Here is a 23,197-nt window from a genome sequence, read left to right on the forward strand (position 1 = left end):
AAATACATAATTTTAAGTCCTTTCAAGAGTAATGTTTCCGATCAGAATAACATATTAACACCTTATTCGTTGACATTTTGTTTTTGTTCCCCAGTTTTTCAGGCAGTGCCAGTCACTATTGAGGAGCCAGGTGTAAACTCCATTGAGGTTAGATTGCCCATAGTTCGGAATGCTGGAACATTGGGTCAGGTGTCCGTGAGGTGGCAGGCGACCGTTAATGGGCAGCCAGCTGTGGATGACCTTCGACCTGTGTCCGGAGAGGTCAGCTTTGATCCCGGAGAAACCATCAAAACCCTGAGGGTGGAGGTTTTGGCAGATGACATTCCTGAGATTGAGGAGGTGACTATTGTGACTGGACTATGTACTGTATATGCTGAAACGCAATGTATTTTCCTGTGGAAGTTGGAAGATTTCCAACTCAAGGTTTTAAATTGGAACTCTCTGGAGGTTGACCTCTTCTCGTTGTGCTTTTCCAGGTCATCCGCGTGGAACTGACTGGCGCTTCAAATGGGGGCAACATTGGACGTGATCGCAGTGTGGACATTATTGTCCCCGCCAATGACAACCCCTACGGAACTGTGTACTTCGAGCAGCCTGTTTACCACGTACAGGAGCCTTTGGAGGGGGTTTACACCGCCAACATCACCATCCGGAGGAGGTTTGGCTCTTAGACTAAAGTGTCTGGCTCATTAGAGTCATTCCACACACTGATCTTCATTCTAGTGCTTAATATCCATCATCAAATACACACGCATGCACCAGACCAGGGTCAAATACATAATTGCTTTGGATTCAAATGCTTCTCTGTATTTCATTGGTTCCAATACACCAGACAAGCTCAGTAAAACTTACATACAACACGTGCATACTGCACACACACTCAAAAAATGAAAAATCTGAAAATATTGTATTGAATTCACACATGTACATTCTTGTAAATACCTTTTGTTGTCTTGTTTCATAATTCCAGTGGAGGTCACTTTGGTCGTCTGGAGATCCTGTACAGCTCGTCAGAGATCGATATTGTCGGCAATGCTCTGAAGGAGGGCCACAACCTCCTCTTATACTTTGACCAACCGGTGATGGCGGTACCCTCTGGCGCCCCCCGCAGGCCGGTGAACATCACCGCCCAGAAACAGCCCCTAGTGGCCTGTGCTGCGTTCTGTCTCCGCGAGCGAGCCTGTCAGGCCTTCTCCTTCTCCAACGTCTCGGGCGTGGCCACCTGCGATTGGGTGAACGAGGGTGCCGGCCAACTGGTCAACTCGCCACAGTTCCTCACCTACATCAAAAACGTCACCGCCACCTCCTCCCTGTTCAGCTCCCAGGCCATCGCTGGGTCTGACTACCTGCCGATAACCAGTCAGACGACCACCATGTTCAACGGGGCAGGAATCGCCAACCTCACTGTGCTCATCTTGACCGACTCGCTTCCAGAGATGGATGAGAGCTTCAAACTCTACATCCTCAAGGTTGACTTGGTCAACGAGACTGTGTCTGACAAGAACCGGCCCACGATAGGCCAGCCGGATACAGCGGTTGTGACCATTGGTATGAACGGAGATGCCTTTGGGGTGTTCCTGCTCTACAGCATCAGCCCCAATGCCACAGAGGAAGGCCTCTACCTGGAGGTGAGGGAGGAGCCTCGCACCTCCGTCCTGCTGGTCATCGAGAGGAGGGGCGGCAGTCTGGGGCAGGTGACCGTCGAGTGGAGGTTTGTTGGTGGCACCGCCACGCCCAACCTGGATTTCAACGGGACGGGAGAAACGCTCACCTTCTTGGAGGGTATGTCTGTGAAATCGTCCACCATTGTGGACCAAAACGCAACCAAAACCGCTTATCAGATCTCTTATTAGGAAAACTGATTTTACCATAGAAATTTCAAGAAGAGATAACACAATGAATAATACTCACTTTAATTGGTCAGGATGGAGTATACAATGTTGACACTATGTCCATGGTACAAAAAGGTGGAAAAATGGTTCCAATAGGAACCCTGTGATTCCATAGAGAACAATATCTTTCAAGGGCAAACTGTTTCTTTGTCTGGGAGCTTTCACACTTCACACCATGCTAGAGGGTTCCTCTATGGAGACAACCCAAGGAACCCTTTTCTCTGAGAGTGTGGATATAAATTAAAACAGGTTTTTCTCCCATTTAGTCAGCTTGGCAGAGGCATGGTGGTCCACATTGTTTGTATGTTCACTATTATTTTATTAAGATGTTGTTGTAATTGTATTATTATTTTATATATTCTGAAGGGGACCTGAGGAAGACCATTGAGCTCTTCATTGTGGACGACGCCGAGCCGGAGGATAACGAGACGTTGAAGATCGGCCTGGTGAAGACGGAGGGGGGCAGCCGAATCCTCCCCAACTTCGACACGGTCACCGTGGTGATCCTCGCCAACGACCACGTGGCCGGCCTGGTGGGGTTCCATGCGGCCTCCCGTTCTGTCATCGCTCGAGAAGGTGGGTGCCTCTGCCTGCTCACCACCCTCCTCATCCTCATCCCCACCTTCACAAACTCTGATACTGTCCCCCTCTCCCACGTCCCTGGCTGACCAGGCCTCCCTCATCTGTTTGTGACTATACAGACATTGAGCTCAGCTCACAGCATCTGACATGCAATGGGGAATCTAAATATTTGCAATTTATTGAGGGATTTCAAACTCAAATCCTGGACGGCCACAGTGTCTGCTGGTTTTAGCTACAGACAGGAGTCCACAGACATCTTCTTTCCAAAAACTACATTTTTAATTGAACAAAACCTGTGGGCACTGTAGCCCTCTAGGGCTGAGGATTGAGATCTCAGGTGTAAGTGTCTTGTATAGTTGTAATTTTAAGGTCTCAAGCTCAATTCCTGGAGGACTGTCTCCTTGTTGGTTTCTTTCACCAACTAATCATCTTTGCCGCATTGGTCTAATTCCATTAATTTCTTAACAAGCAGTTTACTGTTTCAAGTTACAACTCTAGCTTAGTATATATGTAAACTACAAAGAGCACATCTACTGTTTTTTTAAAGTACAATCTACTGTTTTATTCAAATTGCCAAACGGTGTAAATGGTCAAGCTGATATATACATGCATGGTTTAGAGGAGAATACGAGTCCACACACCCACATACCAGTCCTTTAGGACCTTAGTTTGAAACCTCTGTAGAAATTAGAAACTAATCTTGTAGTACACCCAATGGACTGCCAGTTACGACTGCTGTAAGTCCTCTAATCTCTTGTCTAGCAAATGTGAATGAATACCATGTCCTTGGGCATGTTTTACCTTTGTTAGACTTATAGAATAATGTTTCCTTTGCATGAAGGACAGTTACACCAAGTTACTGTATGTGTGTATGCACCTGTAAATAAACTCTGTAATTTGCCATAAAGTTGCACAATTACATCGCGGGTTATGTTGATTCAGCTCTGGTGTGCTGAGCACATTCAGGGTCCCTGCTTTGCCTGTGTTGAGTTTCTGGTCTTAAAAGGTACCACATTATGGGCCAGTGAATTCACATAAACCGCCACCCCACTGTTCCACATGCACAGAGTGTAATGTAACACAATTAACCAGCAGCAGCCAGCTGATTGGTAGGATTTTACCGACCAATCAGAGCTCGGTTGCCATGATCCTTTGCCACTGACTTAGACAAATGAGGCATTTGAATTTAATTACATTATGCTTGGCTGAGGTATTTTATTTGTAAGCAGGATATTGTGTCCCTTTTGCCACTGGTTAATTGTGAGGTAGGAAAAAGACTTGAAATGTAGACCATGGTGACTCTATGTTGCAAGCATTAATAATAATAAAATAATAATAATAATTACATTAAAACTGCTAATCATGGAAGCCGTAATGAATCCGCAGTGGCCCACAGCCTTTTGATCTGTAATCCTTGAGGATTATGAGTGGATGATGCTTTTCTTTAGCTACTTGTTTCTGGTCTCACCATGCTGCGGTTTCAAGCTGAAATGTGTAGTATGTACTGGCCCAAGCACATACAGCTTCTGGCACGAGCAAGACGCTGCATCTAGAACTGCTTTGAGTGAATAACAACTGAAAGGGAGGAGCTGACAAAGTCAATTAAATCTATGTTTTATTTACTTCATCTTCTGCCATGATTGTGCATCTCTGTCACATTTATATATTTTGGAGAAGTTTACAATTTAGACGCATTTGTGTGGTTTGTGCTTTAATTAATTATTCGGCAGAGACAAATTTTCTTTTGGATACGCATCCAGTGACATTCTGTAAGTTGTATGTGCTCTTCAACACACTGCCTTTGGTTTAATAAATAGAAGAGGTAGTTCTACATGCCTAGAATAATGTATTTGTGAAAGTGGTTGAGCGACCAGCGACTCCCAGTTTCCCCGAGCGTTCAGCTAAGAGCTGGACACGGCGGCCTCAGCGATTAAGCATGCGCTAAGTGAAGAAACGTGAGTCAGCATGCAACAAATTCCTGCAACAGGTGGCCGATGCGGCAGGTGGCATGGCTTTTCTGCATGCATAACAGAACACTTTAATTCTCTTTGCGGTGAATCCCAATACCTCTGGCTAATGGTGCGTTCAGTCAAACTGCCCCTCGGGACCCAGAAACAGATCCAGGGAGAGAGGGACATAATCAGAAGAAGTGCTCTTCCCCCAGAAGAGATGACAGACCTTGGCCTCTTAAATTTAGGAGAATTTCTGGTTGGGACTGGAGGAAGAAACAGCTGTGTTTCTCTCGCTGAATTAGCAAATGTGTAGCTCCCTGGAAGGTCAGATGGAGTAACAATGTTGTTCCACTAGGGGGCAAAAACACATGTAATGGTATCTGCTCAGCCTTCTGTTAAATCACTCATTGGACCTTCTTGAGAATGTATAGAATTGCATAAAAGTCAATTGAGGCAATGATGGGTTATGTTTCAAGGAGAACGGACTGGGGGAAGGGTTTGCCTGGAAGACACTTTGGTCAGGTTTTTGGCAGAGTGGCGTGTGCATGAAATGCTGCTGGATTGACAAAACCTGCCGTCTGTTTTGAATAATTCTGTTATTGCAGTGTTGGTTTTTTTCTTCAGGGGCCTGTACATACACATGCAAGAAACGTATTGCATGTTTGTGCACTTTCAAATGGCTTTCACTCTTCCTTGGTGTCAGTGCTGTGTAATTTTTATACATGAAAACAAAGCCCTTCGTTCTACAGTCAGTAAGGTAACCTTCCTGCATGACCATGGTGCGACTGCCATTGCCTTGTTCACACGAAGGTGTTCATTTCTGCATCATGCTGTGCTTCCTGTTGTCTAGGTTTCTTCCTGGTCCAAGCTCCTCCTTCTGATTGGTTGGAAATATTTAAGAAAGGCCCATTTAAAGCATAGGCTTACATGTAGGCATGATGGAAATCTAGATCAGGGCTGCCCAACCCTGTTCCTGGAGATCTGCTTCCCTAGTAGTTTTCATTCCAATCCTAACTAAGCCCTTCTTATTGAGCAGCTAATTAGTAGAATCAGGTGTGTCTAATTATGGTTGAAATGAAAACCTAGAGGATGGCAGATCTCTAGGAACAGGGTTGGGCAGCTCTGAGTGTCTTATTTGATCATGAACTCCCAGCGGTCCTTGTTGGTCCTCCTTGTGAGGCGTGTCTGCCCCAGTTGCGTGGCGTGTTCTTGTCGGTGGCTTTTTAACGCGGTGTCTGGGGGTTTGAAGGAGAGCCCCTGCGGCTGGTGGTGGTGAGGACTGCTCCAGGGCGCGGGAACGTCACCGTGGACTGGAGGATCATGGGCCGTCGCGTGGCGCAGACGTTCGTGGAGACCTCCGGGGTGCTCTTCTTTACTGAGGTGAGAGACCAAGAAACATCCTCTTCCTCAGCTTGGTGTACTGCATTATGTTTGATTGGTGATTGAATGTTCATTGTGGCTGATCAGGGTGTTTTTTGGCGTGTATGTTTGATTGGTGATTGAATGTTCATTGTGGCTGAACAGGGTATTATTTGATACTGTAGATGTGTATGTTTGATTGGTGTTTGACTGTTCTTCATGGCTGGTTGTATCAGGGCATGCTGAATGACACCATAGCCCTGCAGCTGTCAGAGGACGGGGCACCAGAGGACAAAGAGGAATACACAGTTACCCTGTCTAATATCCGCACACAAGGTCAGTCAGTGTGACCCCAGTCTCGCTGATTATGTCAGGTAGCATGCTTTAAGTCACAGTGCCACTCTATTCTTGTGATATATCAGTCAGTCAGCAAGTCTAGGTTTAGTCACTCTGTAACTATGGGCCGGTTTCACAGACTCAGATTGTATGAAGTCCATTCAAGTTTTATGACTAGGAAACCGGCCCTATGATTTTATTTGGTGTTTTTTTTTCGTTTTAGCTTGTTCACACCCGTTCTTTGCTTTCTCAGTCGCTCAGTGTGAGCTCAGTGCCTGTCTCTGTGTGAGTCAGTCAGTCAGTGCTTGTCTCTCTGTCCCTCAGGTGTGATAGTGACAGGCATGGCGGCGCTGGACCTCCAGGGGCGGGAGTCGGTGGTGACGGTAGCGGCCAGCGACGAGCCGTTCGGCCTGCTGAGCATCCCCCCCTCCTCCCTCAGGGTGTTCACAGAGGAGGGAAACCTCACCCTCACCGTCTTCGTCAACCGCGAGTTCGGCGCCTCAGGTCAGTGCCAGTGACGGTGGAGTCCCGTAGAAGAGAAACCTCCATCATAGTGTAGGGCAGGGGTGTCTAACTCCAGTCCCAGAGGGCCGTAGTGTCTGCAGATTTTTCTGGTTTCCTTTCAGTCAGCACAGACATTTGCATACGCTAAAATGTTTTGCACATGTTAAAGGTCTTAGTAAATCAGGCTCTAAATGCATTGCATTCTGCTGCACAAACAGCCTGTCATAGTGGATAAAGGTTTTTCCCTCTCTCTTCTTCCCCCTACAGGGGTGGTCAACATCAGCTACGAAACAGTGCGAGGCTCACTGCAGGACCTGTCCCTGCTGGAAGGGGCCCTGGCTGACCCGGGGCAGGACTTTGTCCCCGTTTCGGGGTTCGTGCTGATGCAGGAAGGGCAGACCTCCGTGGCCATCTCCATCACCGTCCTGGACGTAAGAGAGCCTTGCTGCCAGTCTACCCTGGTGTTCCTCACTCGCTGTACTGTAATTCAACCAGTCACAGCTTTAGCTGAGGTTCTGCTTACAATCCTGTCAGTGTTAGCACGATGAAGCGTTGAATGTGTGTTTTAACACTGGAGCTCAATGGCCTTGCTTAGTTCTGTATGTGTACCCATATAGTGATATCGCTATATGTTTTTCACCGCATTGGGTTTTACCACTTTTTTTGCTATTTGGGAGTTCAGGCCTGGTGTTGCCCTGTGTTTGCCCTTCTGTTGCTGTTTTTGCTCTGTTAACATGCAAAGCTCAAATCCGTATTGTGTTTCTTTCAGGACGACGTCCCTGAACTGCAGGAGTTCTTCCTGGTCAACATCACATCAGCAGTTCTGGTCACATCCCTCCTGCCCCCTCCTGAATTAGGTACCGCCTGCCAAACAGTCCGGTTGCTTTCGCTCTATAATGGACATGTCTTTTAGTCAAGGGTTTAATCTTACACTTGGCATTTTATTGAAGTATATTTTGTTCCTATGCGCATTCCATTTGTCCATGATTCACTGATCTGCTGCCATTTCCTTCTCAGTTCTCAGCTGTCTGAAATATTCTTTTGTTGAGTTATATTAAAAAATTATTAGGAGAATAAGACTCCTTCACATCCTTGAGATTACTAATTTGCATTGATTGATATTCAAGCACTTGCCAGCTAACAAAAGAATACAGTTCATCTATTTAATTATTTCTCATAAATATTCACAGAGACTAAGAGCCCTGCATTAAAGAATAGTTTGTTGATATTATAAATAGAGTCTCACACAATAACTGCCAAAAAAAGCAAAAAAAGCCTATTTGCTTCAATATTCAGTATTGAAAGTCGAATATCAAATTAATGGAAATATACAGTCATATACATCTGCTTTCTGTTAATTTTCTGTGTTATGACTGTGGCCTTTTCATTCTTGCTTGCTCATCCCATGAGGTTTATTTCTCTTTCTCTCTCCTTTCCTTTCTCTTTCTGCCATCCTTCCTGTTTTTCCATTAGATGTGGTTTACTATACACTCAAAGGTAATGACAGAGTCCTCACTGTGTATGTAGTTCTTTATACACTGTCTTGTGCAGGGGTGGGCAATTCCGGTCCTGGAGGGCGGGTGTGTATGCCGGTTTTTGTTTCCACCAATTACCCTGGCTAAATGAACTAAGTGGCTGCATGAACCAAGAATGGTTCACTCAAAGATTAGATAACAGCAGAACGGGGGACACAAGAGCAGTTTGGCTGTCATTCATGCACATCAAGAAATGTACTGCAGCTAAAATGTTAGATGGCATAAAAGGCTAATTATGTAATTAAGGCCAGAAGTTGGTATGAAATCCAGAAATGGATACGGCCCTCTCTGCCCACCTCTGGTCTTGTGTATCCTAGTATAGCAGGGATCAAATCTGGCCCTCGTATCCAAATCCAGCCCAGGTTTTCTTTTCTCCCAGACAATTAGCTGAACAATTAGTGCTACTGATTGGCCAGACTGTCTTCGCACCTGACTCCTAGGTAAAGGGTGAAGACAGTCTCAGCCCTCTAGGACCGTGATTGGATGATCCCTGTAGTACAGGGTACTATGTTTGTAATGCTTTGTAGGCTGTCAAGGTTTCAAAAGGATTTATTCTGTGAAAATTCTGTGTATTTATTCCAGATTAATTACCCTAGCTATCTTTCCTCTAGTTACTCTCCACTGTAATTATTTGACAATGTGTTGTGGCTGACAGATCTGTCCCCGGTGACAGCCTGAACCGTTTTGATTGATTGCATCCAAAATTGAAGGACACTTTGGATCAGAAGGTTCTGGAACAGTGTCTGGCGTGCGATAGGCCAGACCGAGCCAAACAAAGCCAGGGCGGCACATGTCTGGCTCAGACATAGAGTGTTATTGGCAGAAACCCATTAGCGTGTAGTGTGTGTTTTTGCTCGACGGCGGTCTTTCACGCGAGCGCCGTTAATCCGCGGTCTCCGGTGCAAACGCAGCATGACCACAGACGCTCTGACTGTTCTCAGATACGCAGGGCCTCGTGGCGGAGATCCGCATCGACGCCAACGACGGCGTCAGAGGGATCGTCGGCTGGCAGAGCACGGAGTACGTACCGCTAACACACCGCGGACGACCTCTGTGTGGTCACCAGGGTCGTTTATCACACTGTACATGTCATTCTGCTTATAAATCATGCTGTCATGTTCTATTTGTATGCCCGGCTAACACAAATATGTTCTCATAATGTTACTAAAAATGTTACTAAAAACTACGTGGCAGCAACATTGTGAGAGAATTTCATGTTAGCTGGGTGTCTGTTGTTAGTGTTATTTAAAAACTCCATGTTTTCGTTGGAAACACTGGCTTGTCTTGGTGTTTTAAACTCCCTCCCTTGTGTACTGACCTCCATTTTGTGTACTGACCTCCATTACTGTTGCTCTCTTCAGTTTCGAGGTGAACGAGACGATGGGGTCATTGACGCTCGTGGCCTTCCGTGACGGGGGGACCTACGGGAATGTCTCGCTCTTCTTCTACAGTCAGAACCTGGAGGCGCAGATGGGCCTGGACTTCAACGCCACGTCTACGGTAGGCCCGAGGTCCTGCCTCCTCGTTGTTGTATTTTTGGAGCACACTTTACAGCTCCTGTGTAACAGGAAGTAGTTAAAATTAAATAGCTGTTACCTGATTGCTCCCCCTACTGCGTGTAGCTTGTTACCAACCCCGTATCATGCCAAGGGATAGCTAAATTTGTACTGTTAAATCCACTTTGACAGTATTTATCCAGTAAGAACAATACATGCTCTGTTAGGTTAGTTTCACAACATTTTTCTTTGCGCACAATTTTCTTCTGTGCAATAAACTTCATGCAGAAATTATCATGGTAAACCTGGGAATAACCTAAGGAGGGCTCATACTTGTTAGAGGCTAGTCTAAGCTGTTTTAGCTTCCAAGTCTTGTGTATTGGCCATCCAGGCATTAACTGTTATGTGTACAATGATATGTGTACATTTCAGAGAAAAACACATGCAAGTACAAGTGTACTGATAAACTGAAACACTTTTATTTTTGGGGAAAACCTGTCACTAAACTGTGTTTCTCATGTTAAAGCAAGCTACTCTGAAATTAGGTGATACCAGAGTTGTAAGGTTTTTTGCTATGAGAATGTTTTTTTGTCCCCACAAACCTGTTTAGTCCTGGTCTGTGATTAAAATACATATTCGGGCGATCGCCACGCCACACCCACGTTTGGTTTTGCGGCCTTTCATCCAGACTAACTGGCCTCTGTGATTATGCTCTGCCTAAATGTCTTAATCATAACATAACATAACATAACATAACATAACATAACATAATGAGGAGAACAGGCCTCTCAGCCCAACAATGCTCGCCTTTTCCTACTAATCAGATCTGCGCATTTCTCAGATCCTGCACTTCACTCACGGAGAGACGCACAAGTTCGTCGAAGTGCAGATACTGGACGACGACATTCCCGAGGGGGATGAGAAGTTCCAGCTCGTTCTGGCCAATCCGTCGTTTGGCCTGGAGCTGGGGCAGAACACTACAGGTAGCAGTGATGGCCTGTCAGTGGTGTGGAATTACAGCGCGCACACACTTAAAGTGTACTGTACCATAGCAACTCTAATTCAAATTATGACAGATTAAAAGCTCCACATATTATGGGACTCAGGAAACCTTACTATTATTAAATGAACGGTCCTTAACTCATGAAGTGTCACCTCAGCCGTAGATCAGAGTACAGTTATTTTTCACTCGTCCGGTCTGAAAACTATGATGGCAGCAACTCTTTAGCTTCACCTAACCGCCACCTTTGGTTTCCACAGCGACGGTGACGATCCTGACCAATGACGACGGGCGTGGCGTGATCTCGTTCAACAGCACGGATCACTTCCTGCTCCAGGAGCCCACGTCCCTGTCGGGCCTGGCCCAGAGTGTGGCCACACTCTACGTGGTGCGTGACCCGGCCCAGGGCACGTTCGGCACCGTCAGCGTCCAGTTCCTCATCACCGACGTCAACGGGACGCTCTCCTCCGGAGACCTGGTGCCCTCGCAGGGCTTCCTGGTCCTGGAGGACGGGGTGAGGTCAAAGGTAAGGAGGAAGGAAGGCCAAATTTGGGGATCTGCGCATTAACCGCATTCAGGTGAAAATCCGGCTACATTCAGTTGAAAAGTGAACGTTTTCTAGCCAACTAGGATGTAGCCAGGCTATGTCCGGGCAAAACCTGAGCTATATGGGGGTTAACCTATCTATGTCTAAATGTTTCTCCACATAGATTACTGTCCCTCATGACATCTTAATTCCAGCCGTGCTCACTGGGGCAGATATGTAAAAGTATGATTGCATATTCTATATGATAAGATACTGAAAACTGAACAGCCCTGCGGTCCCTCAGGCCCTGGAGATTTGGGCGGTTCTGGACGAAGAGCCGGAGATGAACGAGACCTTCACTGTGACCCTGTCTGACCCCACGGGAGGGGCGCGACTAGGCCAGAACCTGCAGATCAACATAACAGTCCTCCAGAACCAGGCACCCCTTGGCCTCTTCCGAATCTTCCCCTCTGAAAACAGGTGGGCGGGGCTCTGCCCCAGGCTGGTACTCTTAACATGTGGGAGAAAAAACCCAGATCAAAAAAAGAGCAAAATAGAAACGAAAGCAAAATAAATGATACAGTACTGAAACTCACTTTAATTTCCTGAGTCCAGCACTTCATCTGTAATCTGGTAAATTTCCTGGTCAGCATTTATGGTTTTAGTATTATTTAGTGTAATATAGTCCTTTTCCGCAGCATCTTATTTAACATTGTTTCTGGTTTTTAACCTCTGCTTCATATTTATTTGCTGAAATACCACCCAGATTATCCCGTGTCCCCACATTTGGCAATCCCTCCTGAACTGTGTGTGTTTGTGTGTATGTGTGCTTGTGTGGCTGTGTGTGTGTGTGTGTGTGTGTGCAGGACGGACACGGTGACCGTAGAGGAGGGGAACAGGACCGTATTTTTCACGGTTTCCCGCAGTAACGGCCTGGAGACTGCGGTCAGTGTCGAATGGGAGACCCAGTCAGATACAGCCTTCGGCATGAGTAAGAGCCTGGTGTGCCAAAAAGACTCATAAGATCAGAAGCTCAAAGCTGTATTTATCAGGTCACTCAAGGGCAAATCTGAGTGTAGCTACTTTACTGGTTTAAATGTAATCCATCACTACCTAATCCCCAAATTAAGCGGCTGTCGCTGCATATTTGACTCATGAAACCATTTGAAATTTTTGCAAATGAATTGCTTATCACAGTACGCTTAATCTAATCGCTTGACTAATTTAAATTTTTATTGGTTGTTAGTGTATCTACCAGACATTCCAAAGTTTGCAAATAGCAATTTAAATAGATTCCACTGCCTGTTCAATTGAAACACCTGACTCATTTTAAACATTTCTAAATGGATTGAACATTATTGGGCATTTCATCCAAAAAGCTGACTCATTTGAAACATTGGCAAATGAATTAGCGGCCATGTTTCACACAAACCATGGCATGAAGGTCCTGTGGTTCCCAGCCAGTCATAGTGTTACTGCATCACGCAGAATTGTGAATGAAATGTTTCCTTTGTTCGTTGCAGAGGGAGACCTCCCAGTCCTTCCTGTGTACCAGAGATTCCAGGACACCCTCACTGCTGATTGGTGCGACCTGCCCAATAGGGACCCACCCCTGGCCATGAGACTGGATAGGAGGCTCTCTACTGGCTCCGCCCACACCCTGGCCACCCTCTACAGGTGGCAGGGGGTCTTTGTGCCTCTGGAGGTACATCACAGCACAGTGTTTTACTCTCATTGAGCAGGTGGTCTTATCCAGAACTGCAATATAAGATAACATTCTTGTTTCTTGGCTTGTCTCCATAGAGTAACCTTTTTTAGGTCTCTCAGAACCCTCTGTAATAGGTGTGAAGTGTGAAAGCTCCCAGACAAAGAACCATTTTGCCTGAATCCTTGAACTAGAATAGGCTCTTCACAGGGTTCCTTTTGGAACCATTTATTAGTGTGGAGGTTAGCTATGCCAAACTAGACCCATGATACAAATCATAAGTTTTATACTGGATAACTTGCAGTTAATTACCTTAGAGCAAATGAGCTAGGGGATGTGAATGGTTAATTCTTAATTCAGGTGACCCTGAACTGAACCCTCGACAATTCCCCCAGATCTTCCCTTTCTTGCAGAGAAACTTCCTGGAGCTGGCTGTGACTGTGTGGAGATTGGTGGGATTTAATCATACGATGCTCTAGCAAGCACACTTATGGTCCATATTCTGTCTCCTTGTGGCATAGTTTGTAAGCATCCAGGACCCCAGGAAGTGCACGGGCTTCACCGCAAATAGCTCCGTCCCCTACATTGCCATCTCTCACGGAGGTGTTCCCCAGTCCAGCGCCACCAATGTCAGCTTGTTCCGCTTGCAGCCAGATTTGAACCTCACACTGGTGAGTCTAACTCACACACCTGTGGTCATCTCAAAACCCCTTTTCTGACGCACTCTTGGTTGGCCATCATCTCCCTGATCCTGGTCGTTTATACATGTTATATTTTTCAGGAACAAACGTTGACTGTGGAAGCTCACGACATCAAATACTTCTCAGTGGGGAGTAAGGATTATTTGATTGCATCGAGCCAGGTAAGTGTGGGAACTTTACAATGATGTGCAACTTGACAGAAAAAAGAAGGGTTATAACTTTACTGTAACATTATTTAGTAGAAGATGAAAGTATTTTAATCAAAATAGGGCTAATGTGAAAACAATTAGAACCTGCAAGGTAGCTAGAAAGGTATGAACCGTTAATTTCATGCTCTGCAACATTGCATGCCTGGAATAGAGATGGCCTATTCCAACTTCTATAAAATCCTTTAAGTTTCAAGTTCACAAATATGATATTTGAATGTTCTTAACTGAATATTCTTATGCTAGCAATCTCTACTGGTAATTGAAAGCCATGGAGTTTGAGAACACTGACTTGGAAACTTTGGAACATTCCAGAAAACCTGCTCATCAGAGGGTCAACATCAAAAATTTTTTGGGGGTTATTGTCTGATCATTGGGTTCTTAGTAATCCCACTGGCTCAAGATGCAATGGGAAGACCATGGGGCATCTCTGTTCTTCTGACGTAACCCCGCTGATATGTCCCCAGGTCTTTGTCTGGGCAGAGGGCAGGTTCACACCCCACCAGAACCTGGGGCTCCAGGAGGTACGGAGCACGTCCTCATTCCGCAGAGGGCGTGTCCCATACCTGGCCGTGTGTCTGAGGAGAGCAAACGACAGCTGTCTGCTGTACCAGTGGACTAACGGACAGTTCCAGAACCCCCAGCCCCTCCCTGCCGACGGTCTGGTCGCACAAGTGGAGTCTTTCCTCATGGGTGGCAGTGTCTACTTGCTGCTCGTGACTGAAGGTGACCTTTCTGTGATGTCCTGTAAAGCAGGACTGCCCAGCCCTGTTCCTGGAGATCCACCGGTTTGTAGGTTTTCATTTCAGCCCTGTTTTGGCAACCCTGATTCTATTAATTAGCAGCTGAACAGTATCTCTCACTGTTGAATGAGGTGCGCTTTGCTAGGGCTGGAGTGAAATAGTAGATCTCCAGGAACAGCCCAGATGTGAAGAATTGCGTGTTTTGTTTACAGACACAGATTGCTTTTTGATGCCGACTGTAATCCACTTTTTTTTTCTCGGCAATTGACTTTGTTTCCTCTTAATTCTGCATTCCTTGGATAGCGTATATTTAGAGGCGAGACAGTTATCCCGTTTCCCAGTTATTCAGAGACGACAGGGACAGAGTGTACAGACGAAAATCGAGCAACGCCGCCACTTGCATTCGAGCAGTGTCTTTATGTTCGGAAGCAGGATTTAGCTCGCTGACCCAAAAAATCTTTGAAGCTCTCGTCAATCGCCAGCTTCAAACCGGGCGCCGGCGCATATCGCTTACTCTGGTTTCCGAAAGGGACCACACTGCGACCGCAGTTGAGCGTGAGGCTTGTCATTTTCCGCAGTCGGGTGGCTAACATTTCTGAGGGCAGCGCAGCTCTTGTGTGTGTCAATGAGATGATTGTAAACAATTGTGACAGTACTCAGAATTTTCTGTTGGTAAAATAATATCTGCACTGACTAAGAGACAGACCCAATGTCTGACACACAAGACAGGAAATCTAAAGATGGCCCCGGGAACATGTTCATGTTTCATAATGTTCACAGACCACAGACTAGAATTAAATGGCACAACATGAATTTGCCCGGGGTTGTGTGGCGGTTTAGTTTTCCGATTGAATCCGGAGGTTCTGTGCAAGCTGTTCTTACGACACGCCTTTAGATTCATCCAGACATTGGGGTACTTCCAACACAAGCAGTTAGAAACACACTTTGGAAACAACAAACAGGTTATATTACAATAAGAAACACACTTTGGAAACAACAAACAGATTACACTCAGTGAGCAAATTATTAGGTAGACTAATCCTGTGGCAGCAACTAAATGCATAAAAACATGCAGACTTGGTCAAGAAGTTCAGCTGTTGTTCAGACCAAATGTCAGAATGATAAGCACCCTGTAATTGACCCGGAGTTTCTATGTGCAGGAGCTATACAAAAAAAGCACACTTTATTGGTACCCTCTCTGAGCAAATGCTGCAGTGTGTGTGGTGTGTGTGTACGGTGCGTATCGTATGTGTGGCGTGTGTGTGGTATGTGTGGTGTGTATGATGTGCGGGTGGTGTATGTAGTGTGTGTGTGGTGTGTGTGTCTCATTCTCACTCCTCACTCCTTTTTCCTACAGGGCCCAGGTCCAGCTGTGAAGTGCTGGTGTGGGGCCCCCGGCAGTCTTCCTTTGAGCACGCTCAGTCCATCCCTCTCCCCGGCCTCCTGTCTGCCCACAGCTTCACCCCGCCCTCAGGGATCAGTGAGTACCAATCAGAGTGACCCCCTGAACCACCCATATCAATCACACATTCACATACAGACTGTAGGCATAGGCATGTGTTGAAAGTCTCCTTTGCAAAAGAGATTTTCTCTTTTCTCAGTGGTACTAGCCTGGTTAATGATTGGACTGATTCTACTGACACATTTTTGTCCTCTCTCAGCACACCTCTTCCTGGCTGGTGGTAATGGATCTGCGCTGTACTCCTGGGTGTCTGAGCTGAACCAGTTCTCCATGGTGCTGGAGTCCCCTCCCGCCAGACAGTTCCTGTCTCTTCCTGTCACCGACCTCAACACCACAAGAAGCCTCATCGCAGCCACGGCTGACTCAGACTCCACCATCTACGAGCTGACATCCGTCTCTAACCAGTCTGACTTCATACCCAGGTACTGGGATTACTGGGTCCACTGCGATGGCCACTGGTTTGCCTCACAGAGCAACTAAAAACAAGAATGCATATATTTATTTTAAAAATGTGAATTATCAGCAGCTGTGCACCTAGTTTACAGCCTAGGACACACTGGGAATTTGTTTAAGGTGGAGCTGGTAATTATAGCACAGAGTTGATTGAAGACATTCAACAATTGAGGGTATGCTTTTTTAACACATTGAAACATTTCAATCATTGGTAGGAGAAGTTAATGGTGAAGAGGAGGTCACTTTTGAAGCCATAGTTCATTTTCCAAATGAGTAATTATAGTCACTGAGTGCTGGGTTCCCTGACTGAACCCTGGCTTAAGAAGCAGTAATGCGGCACAGACGGGTATTCATTTTATGTCAGTTTGGTGGTTATTTTACTGCCTTGACTTTCGGTTTTGAAGAACTTGCCGATGAGGTCATTGAGGGCAAGTTATTGGTATGAGGCTGTACACTGCGCCATACTCAAATGGGGGGTTGTGTGTGTTTTTCATTATTCATGCTACAGTTAGTAATTCTTTTTGTCATCAACCTTATTTTAATACATTTTTTTTAGCTTCTATTCCCTGGAAAAAAGCCTGCATGAGGTAGTCCTTTCTTCTTTAAGTACATCTCTGCCTGTCCTCCATCAGCTCCAGCGAGCTGCGTTTCGAGCCCGGAGACGGCGAACTGGAGATCGCGGTGACCGTCCTGGACGACAGCGTCCCTGAGGAGGAGGAGTTCTTCCAGGTCAGCCTGAAGAACCCGAAGGGTGGGGCAGAGATCGGCTTCAACGGTCATGTGACCGTGGTCATCCCCCCCAACGATGACGCCTACGGAGTCATCGGCTTCACCCAGGTACAGGCACCTGTGCTGGCCTTGATTCAGAGAATTTAAAACTCATACTCTATTGATACTCTATGGCTTGTTTGCTGTTCGTCATCTTGAAAATTTTCCCACTCTCGCCACAATTTTGAACCGTCCCAGAATTCCTTGTCGAAGGACGTTGATGAGCTGGAAGAGGATAACCTAATTTCTCTGACCATTGAGAGGAAGAGAGGGACGTTTGGGAGGCTTACAGTGCACTGGGTGGCCAATGGGAGTCTGAACGATATCTTCCCCACGTCCGGAGTGGTAAGGCCTTTTCGTTCTACTGGAACGCCTCAAAAACACACTGAAGAACCAGGGCCTCTATTGATTAAGTACTTCAAAACAGGACCCCTGGTCTCGGACCAGTTTTTGATCTTCGGACCTTTTAGCTCATAATGGATAAAGTTTGGATGTGTTTAGGGGGAAAACTGATCCTAGATCTGCAGTCTGAGGCACTTTGTGATATGGTCCTTTATTATGAACAAACAGCTCTGCGATTCAACAACTGTTAGGCCCTTCACGTATTTCTCAAAGCCTATCAGCAGGCCTTTGAGTTGCTGAGCTAACAGTGTTGTGTTCTCAGGTGTTCCTCAAAGCCTATAAGCAGGCCTTTGAGTTGTTGAGCTAGCAGTGTTGTGTTCTCAGGTGTTCCTCAAAGCCTATCAGCAGGCCTTTGAGTTGTTGAGCTAGCAGTGTTGTGTTCTCAGGTGTTCCTCAAAGCCTATCAGCAGGCCTTTGAGTTGTTGAGCTAGCAGTGTTGTGTTTTCAGGTGGCGTTCTCCGCCAGCCAAGCCCTGGCGGTCCTCTCGTTGACGGTGCTGGCGGACGATGTCCCAGAGATGGCGGAGATGGTCACCATCACCCTCTCTGACGTCTCCACCGTGGGGATCGAGGAGGAGTGGAGGGGCGCCGTCATCGACCCCCAGAGGGCCCACGCCCTGGTCACCATCTTACCCAACGGATCTCCCTATGGAGTGATAGGGTGGCACCTCAACTCCCAGATCATCCTGATACAAGAACCTCAGAGTAAGTAGGCTCTATTCATCAGCTATGCTCTAAGGACCTGATTTACTAAGACTTTTAGCAAGTGCAAACCCTTTTAGCACAAGCAATACCAAAAACACAACTAGTGATTGGTGCAAAACAAATACCATTGTGTTGTGCTGAAAGGCTAAAGGTCTTAGTAAATCAGGCCCTACGTTTCTGGTACTACTGTGTAGTAGAAAACATACGTACATTGCCACAGTATTCTCCAGAATTCTCTAGAAATCTTTAGAATGTGGAAGAATGTTTCATCTTCAAAGGGAGGGGAGTGAATGTTCAAAACAAAAAAATATGTTGCTGAGTATCTGGGGGCTGTATGGGATCTGTAACATAATATCATTAATGTAATGTCAGAAAACACTATTGTGAAAATTGGTGGGACATTGGAGGGATATTGGTGAGTATAAGTGGTTAAGTGTTCAAGACTGTAAGATTCAAACTCATTTGATGCTGACATATAGGTGTTTCTTTACAATGGTGCAGGAAGGCCCAGCAACATCACGCTGACCATCACGAGGGAGCAAGGCTTTGTGGGGGACATAGTGGTCCACTACGTGACCAAGCCTGCCTTGTCCCGCCTCCCGGTTAACCAGGCCACCGAAAACCTGGACTACGAGCCGAAAGACGAGACGGTGGTGATGAAGGAGGACGCCAGAACCGCCATGGTTACCGTCACCCTCCTACCGGTACACATCCTCCCGCTCAAACCCGCCCCTCATGACTCACCCCAGGGCTCTCTGGGGGTAGCAGCGGGGCAGATTCTCTCGCTCTGAGCTCGGGCCCGTCTGCTAGACTCATTTACCCCACAAACAGGCCCTTTGCCCAGTCCTTGCCCACAGCGGAGGCCTTGAAACTATCACCAGCTGCAGCCACCGTACCATTGCGGAAGTGCGGCATTTTTTATAAAAATAGCCCGTACCCTTTAAATTGCAGCCTTTCGTTGCTATTTCTGTTTTGTGTGTCTATAACTGCATTTTGGGTTTTGTTTTTTTGGCGCAGAGGCGATGAGAAACATTGACATATCTCCCAGGAGCCCCCAAACATCCAGCATACACATGTCCTCGGCCAAAAACACGGGGGCGGGTGCAAAGAGACCTGTGGCTATGTCAGTTGGTACAGTTAATTCACACAGTGTGCCTGTGTGTGCGCGCCTCAGAATCTGTCTACCCTAAAGCAGGGGCGTCAAACTCCAGTCCTGGAGGGCCGCAGAGTCTGCTCTGTTTTCAGTGCGTTTCAGCACGAGTGATGGAGTGATTGATTGGCTAAGGCACAGGTGTCAAACTCCAGTCCTGGAGGGCCGTAGTGTCTGCTGGTTTTTGGGGTGTTCTGGGTTCATTCAAGTCATTGATTGGTTAAAGTATCCACACGCCTTGTTCCCAAGGCCTTAATTTGCCTTAATTGGCAGCTGATTGAAAGGAAACCCCAAAAACCCGCAGACACTGCAGCCCCCTGGGGATTCAGTTTGACACCCCTGGGCTAAGGAGTCCACGCATTGTGTTAGTTGGCTGCTGATTAAAAGGAAGCAGCAGATACCTGCAGCCGCTGTGGCCCTCCAGGGCAAGATCTCCACCCCTGCCCTAGAGGCATCCTCTGTGCTGTTGTAGTACCCTACAGTACCGTCTCAGCCATGGGAGGCACCAGTGCTTCATTAGTCTAGTACAACTTAGCTTAGCTTTACCTCTTACAGCCAGCACCAACTGACTTTAGAGCTTTACCATGTCTGCTGGATTTGGTTATTGTTTTCCAGCTAAAATAATCTCTAACTAAACAGGGGCGGAGAGTTTATCATTCGTTAATCGACCATTTAAGTGCTGAGAAACAATGAAACCAACAAGCTTTCGCTCCCATTTTAGGGTTTCTTGAGTGTATCTAGCTCTGGAGCTCAGTGTCTGTCTGTCTGTCTGTCTGTCTGTCTGTATGTGTGTGTGTGTCTGCCTGTGTGTGTGTGTGTGTCTGTCTGTACTGTGTGTGTGTGTGTGTGTGTCTGCCTGTGTGTGTCTGTCTGTCTGTGCCGTGTGTATGTCTGCCTGTGTGTGTCTGTCCGCCTATGTGTGTGTATGTCTGCCTGTGTATGTATGTGTGTCTGTCTGCCTGTGTGTGTGTCTCTGTGCTGAGTGTGTGTGTGTGTGTGTGTGTCTCTATGCTGAGTGTGTGTGTGTGTGTGTCTCTGTGCTGAGTGTGTGAGTGTGTGAGTGTGTGAGTGTGTGAGTGTGTGAGTGTGTGTGTGTGTGTGTGTGTGTGTGTCTCTCTGTGCTGTGTGTGTGTGTCTGTGCTGAGCGTGTGTCTCTGTGCTGAGTGTGTGTGTGTGTGTGTCTCTGTGCTGTGCTGAGTGTGTGTGTGTGTGTGTCTCTGTGCTGTGTGTGTGTGTCTGTGCTGAGCATGTGTCTCTGTGCTGAGTGTGTGTGTGTGTGTCTGTGCTGAGCATGTGTCTCTGTGCTGAGTGTGTGTGTCCATGACACAGGATGACAACCCGGAGCTGGCAGAGAGCTTCCTGGTGAACATCACGGAGGTGGAGGTTCTGGGCGGGGCGGTGGGGGCGGGGCAGCCCAGCGTGAGGAGGCCAGGTCTGGAGGTGGCCGAGGTTACCATTCAGGAGAACGACGATCCCAGAGGGGTCCTCCAGTTCAATGTATCCAAGGTAACTGTCACAAAGACGCGTGTGAACTAATCCACAAAACATTGCATGTTTAACGCATACCACTCAATTACATATGACCTCAATGTGTTGCTCATCATTCTGTAACAGCATATTTTTGATTAGACAAAGATGAAATCATTTGCTTGTTCGCACAGTCTCCGTTTAGGCGTTTCCCTTTTCCATACAGTATATAAGATTTCCTCAGTGCTCGTGTCAGCTTTGCGGTTGACACATTGTTTTGTATCTATGGTGAGGTCAGTTTCACATCACCAACTCTTTGGAAGTACTGTATACCTTTTGGATTTAATCTTTCAAAACCAAAAATCACCACTGACTCTCTCCCTAGGACCTGTCTGGAGAGGTGTTAGCCTATGAGGTGCTCCCTCCCGACAACCTCTTCCAGTTACCCGTCGTAAGATTGGCTGGCCGGATTGGAACAGTGATTGCCTTCTGGGAAGCCCAGCCTATCCTGGCCAGTCTTCAGGACTTCACCCCAGCTTCAGGAAACGTGACATTCCAAGATGGACAGGTGAATAGACCAATAAGTGGGGAGCAATTAGAGGCCGATTTCACCGCTGTGTGTTTTGAAAGGAATGTGGAAAAGTAAGTAATTACTATTGTGTCTGTGTTTTACCTCATTGTTTCAGGGCGTGGCCGTCATCGAGATCACCATTACTGATGACGCTGAGGTGGAGTCCCTAGAGACGTTTAGCGTGGCTCTGATTCGCGTTATGGGCGGAGCCAGGTTAGGGATGGAGAGCGAGGTGACCGTGCACATCCCGCCTAACGACTCACCCCTGGGCCTGTTCGGGTTCGAGGAAGAGTCGGTAAGAAGCAACGTCTCTCCTTCTCTTCAACCCTTCCCCCGACCCACTGTTATATTTTAAAAAGTTAGTGCCTGGGCTGCTTTAAAATTTTGAGTTGAGTGAACATGAGAAGACAAGTTGTTTACAATAATCCTAAAAACAACCTTGTCTTCACAAGATCACTTAACTTGCATTTTTAAGGAAGTCTGGACAAAATTTTTTTTACAGTGTAACAACAATATGTCTATCTCTTTCCTTCTGCTCTCACTCTCACGCCATCTCTCCTCTCCCTATGTTGAGAAATATGAAATGATAGCAGTGGCTTTTTTCCATTGAATTAGTAACGGCTGTCGTTTGGCCCAGGTTACTGTCACTGAGCCGGAGTTCAGCGATGACCCAGCTGCCGTGGCGATGCTGACGGTGGTCCGTAGCCCTGGCGGTTTCGGGCCTGTGACCCTCACGTGGGTCCTGGAGGACTCGGCCCGGGATGACCTGACGCCTCTGAATGGCACGCTGCTTTTCGGGGAGGTATGATGGGGATCCTCGCTGTTTCCTGTGTCCTGGTGTGGGTTCTCCAGCTTGAGACACAAGGAGAGAGTAGCTCCTGAAAACAAAAAAAAAAGTGGTGGAATTTATTGGCTGGTTTGACACAGATTAATCTTAGTCCTGAACTAAGTTAGTTTTGTTTTCAAAATTGAATTCAGTCTAGGTCTAGGCTTAATCTTTGTCTGTGAAACAGGCCCTATGTTTTTTTTTATCACGACAGTCCTGTTCATTCTTCCACAGTGGGGTACCCTGTACCTGGAGATCTGCTCTCTTGTAGGTTTTCACTCCAGCACTATCAAAGCACATCTTATTCAACAGTTAGACATCTTATTTAACTGCTACAATGTCCATCCATCCATCCATCCATTATCTGAACCCGCTTATCCCGAACAGGGTCGCAGGGGGCTGGAGCCTATCCCAGCATACATTGGGCGAAAGGCAGGAATACACCCTGGACAGGTCGCCAGTCCATCGCAGGGCACACACACCATTCACTCACACACTCATACCTATGGGCAATTTAGACTCTCCAATCAGCCTAACCTGCATGTCTTTGGACTGTGGGAGGAAACCGGAGTACCCGGAGGAAACCCACGCAGACACGGGGAGAACATGCAAACTCCGCACAGAGAGGCCCCGGCCGACATTCGAACCCAGGACCTCCTTGCTGTGAGGCGGCAGTGCTACCCACTGCACCATCCGTGCCGCCCTGCTACAATGTGGTGTGCCAAATTAGAATTGAAATTAAAACCAACAGGATGGTAGATCTCCAGGAACAGGGCTGGGAACCACTGACTTGCATAATGCATATCTACTGAGTTTATATAGAGGGGTGTTCAGAGTCCTTGACCTGGTGTAGATTA

At 46.8% G+C, this 23,197-nt stretch overlaps 1 protein-coding gene across 1 annotated transcript in view; it reads left to right on the forward strand.

The window, feature by feature from the left end:
- adgrv1 (adhesion G protein-coupled receptor V1) overlaps window positions 1–23,197 on the forward strand; it is a 168,322-nt gene that overhangs the window by 54,140 nt on the left and 90,985 nt on the right. The window contains exons 31-59 of the mRNA XM_061260259.1: window positions 95–339; window positions 477–658; window positions 971–1,782; window positions 2,259–2,468; window positions 5,676–5,806; window positions 6,022–6,121; window positions 6,446–6,625; window positions 6,893–7,056; window positions 7,395–7,482; window positions 9,102–9,180; window positions 9,522–9,660; window positions 10,498–10,639; window positions 10,917–11,182; window positions 11,487–11,662; window positions 12,049–12,173; window positions 12,706–12,887; window positions 13,409–13,558; window positions 13,669–13,749; window positions 14,262–14,520; window positions 15,895–16,017; window positions 16,199–16,421; window positions 17,085–17,289; window positions 17,419–17,565; window positions 18,071–18,326; window positions 18,828–19,030; window positions 20,806–20,982; window positions 21,329–21,511; window positions 21,630–21,809; window positions 22,152–22,316. Coding sequence (XP_061116243.1) covers window positions 95–339; window positions 477–658; window positions 971–1,782; window positions 2,259–2,468; window positions 5,676–5,806; window positions 6,022–6,121; window positions 6,446–6,625; window positions 6,893–7,056; window positions 7,395–7,482; window positions 9,102–9,180; window positions 9,522–9,660; window positions 10,498–10,639; window positions 10,917–11,182; window positions 11,487–11,662; window positions 12,049–12,173; window positions 12,706–12,887; window positions 13,409–13,558; window positions 13,669–13,749; window positions 14,262–14,520; window positions 15,895–16,017; window positions 16,199–16,421; window positions 17,085–17,289; window positions 17,419–17,565; window positions 18,071–18,326; window positions 18,828–19,030; window positions 20,806–20,982; window positions 21,329–21,511; window positions 21,630–21,809; window positions 22,152–22,316 — 5,573 coding nt within the window. The remainder of the gene's footprint in view (window positions 1–94; window positions 340–476; window positions 659–970; window positions 1,783–2,258; window positions 2,469–5,675; window positions 5,807–6,021; window positions 6,122–6,445; window positions 6,626–6,892; window positions 7,057–7,394; window positions 7,483–9,101; window positions 9,181–9,521; window positions 9,661–10,497; window positions 10,640–10,916; window positions 11,183–11,486; window positions 11,663–12,048; window positions 12,174–12,705; window positions 12,888–13,408; window positions 13,559–13,668; window positions 13,750–14,261; window positions 14,521–15,894; window positions 16,018–16,198; window positions 16,422–17,084; window positions 17,290–17,418; window positions 17,566–18,070; window positions 18,327–18,827; window positions 19,031–20,805; window positions 20,983–21,328; window positions 21,512–21,629; window positions 21,810–22,151; window positions 22,317–23,197) is intronic.

The sequence above is a fragment of the Conger conger genome, chromosome 11 (genome assembly GCF_963514075.1).
Source record: "Conger conger chromosome 11, fConCon1.1, whole genome shotgun sequence".
In the NCBI taxonomy this organism is placed as follows: Eukaryota; Metazoa; Chordata; class Actinopteri; order Anguilliformes; family Congridae; genus Conger; species Conger conger.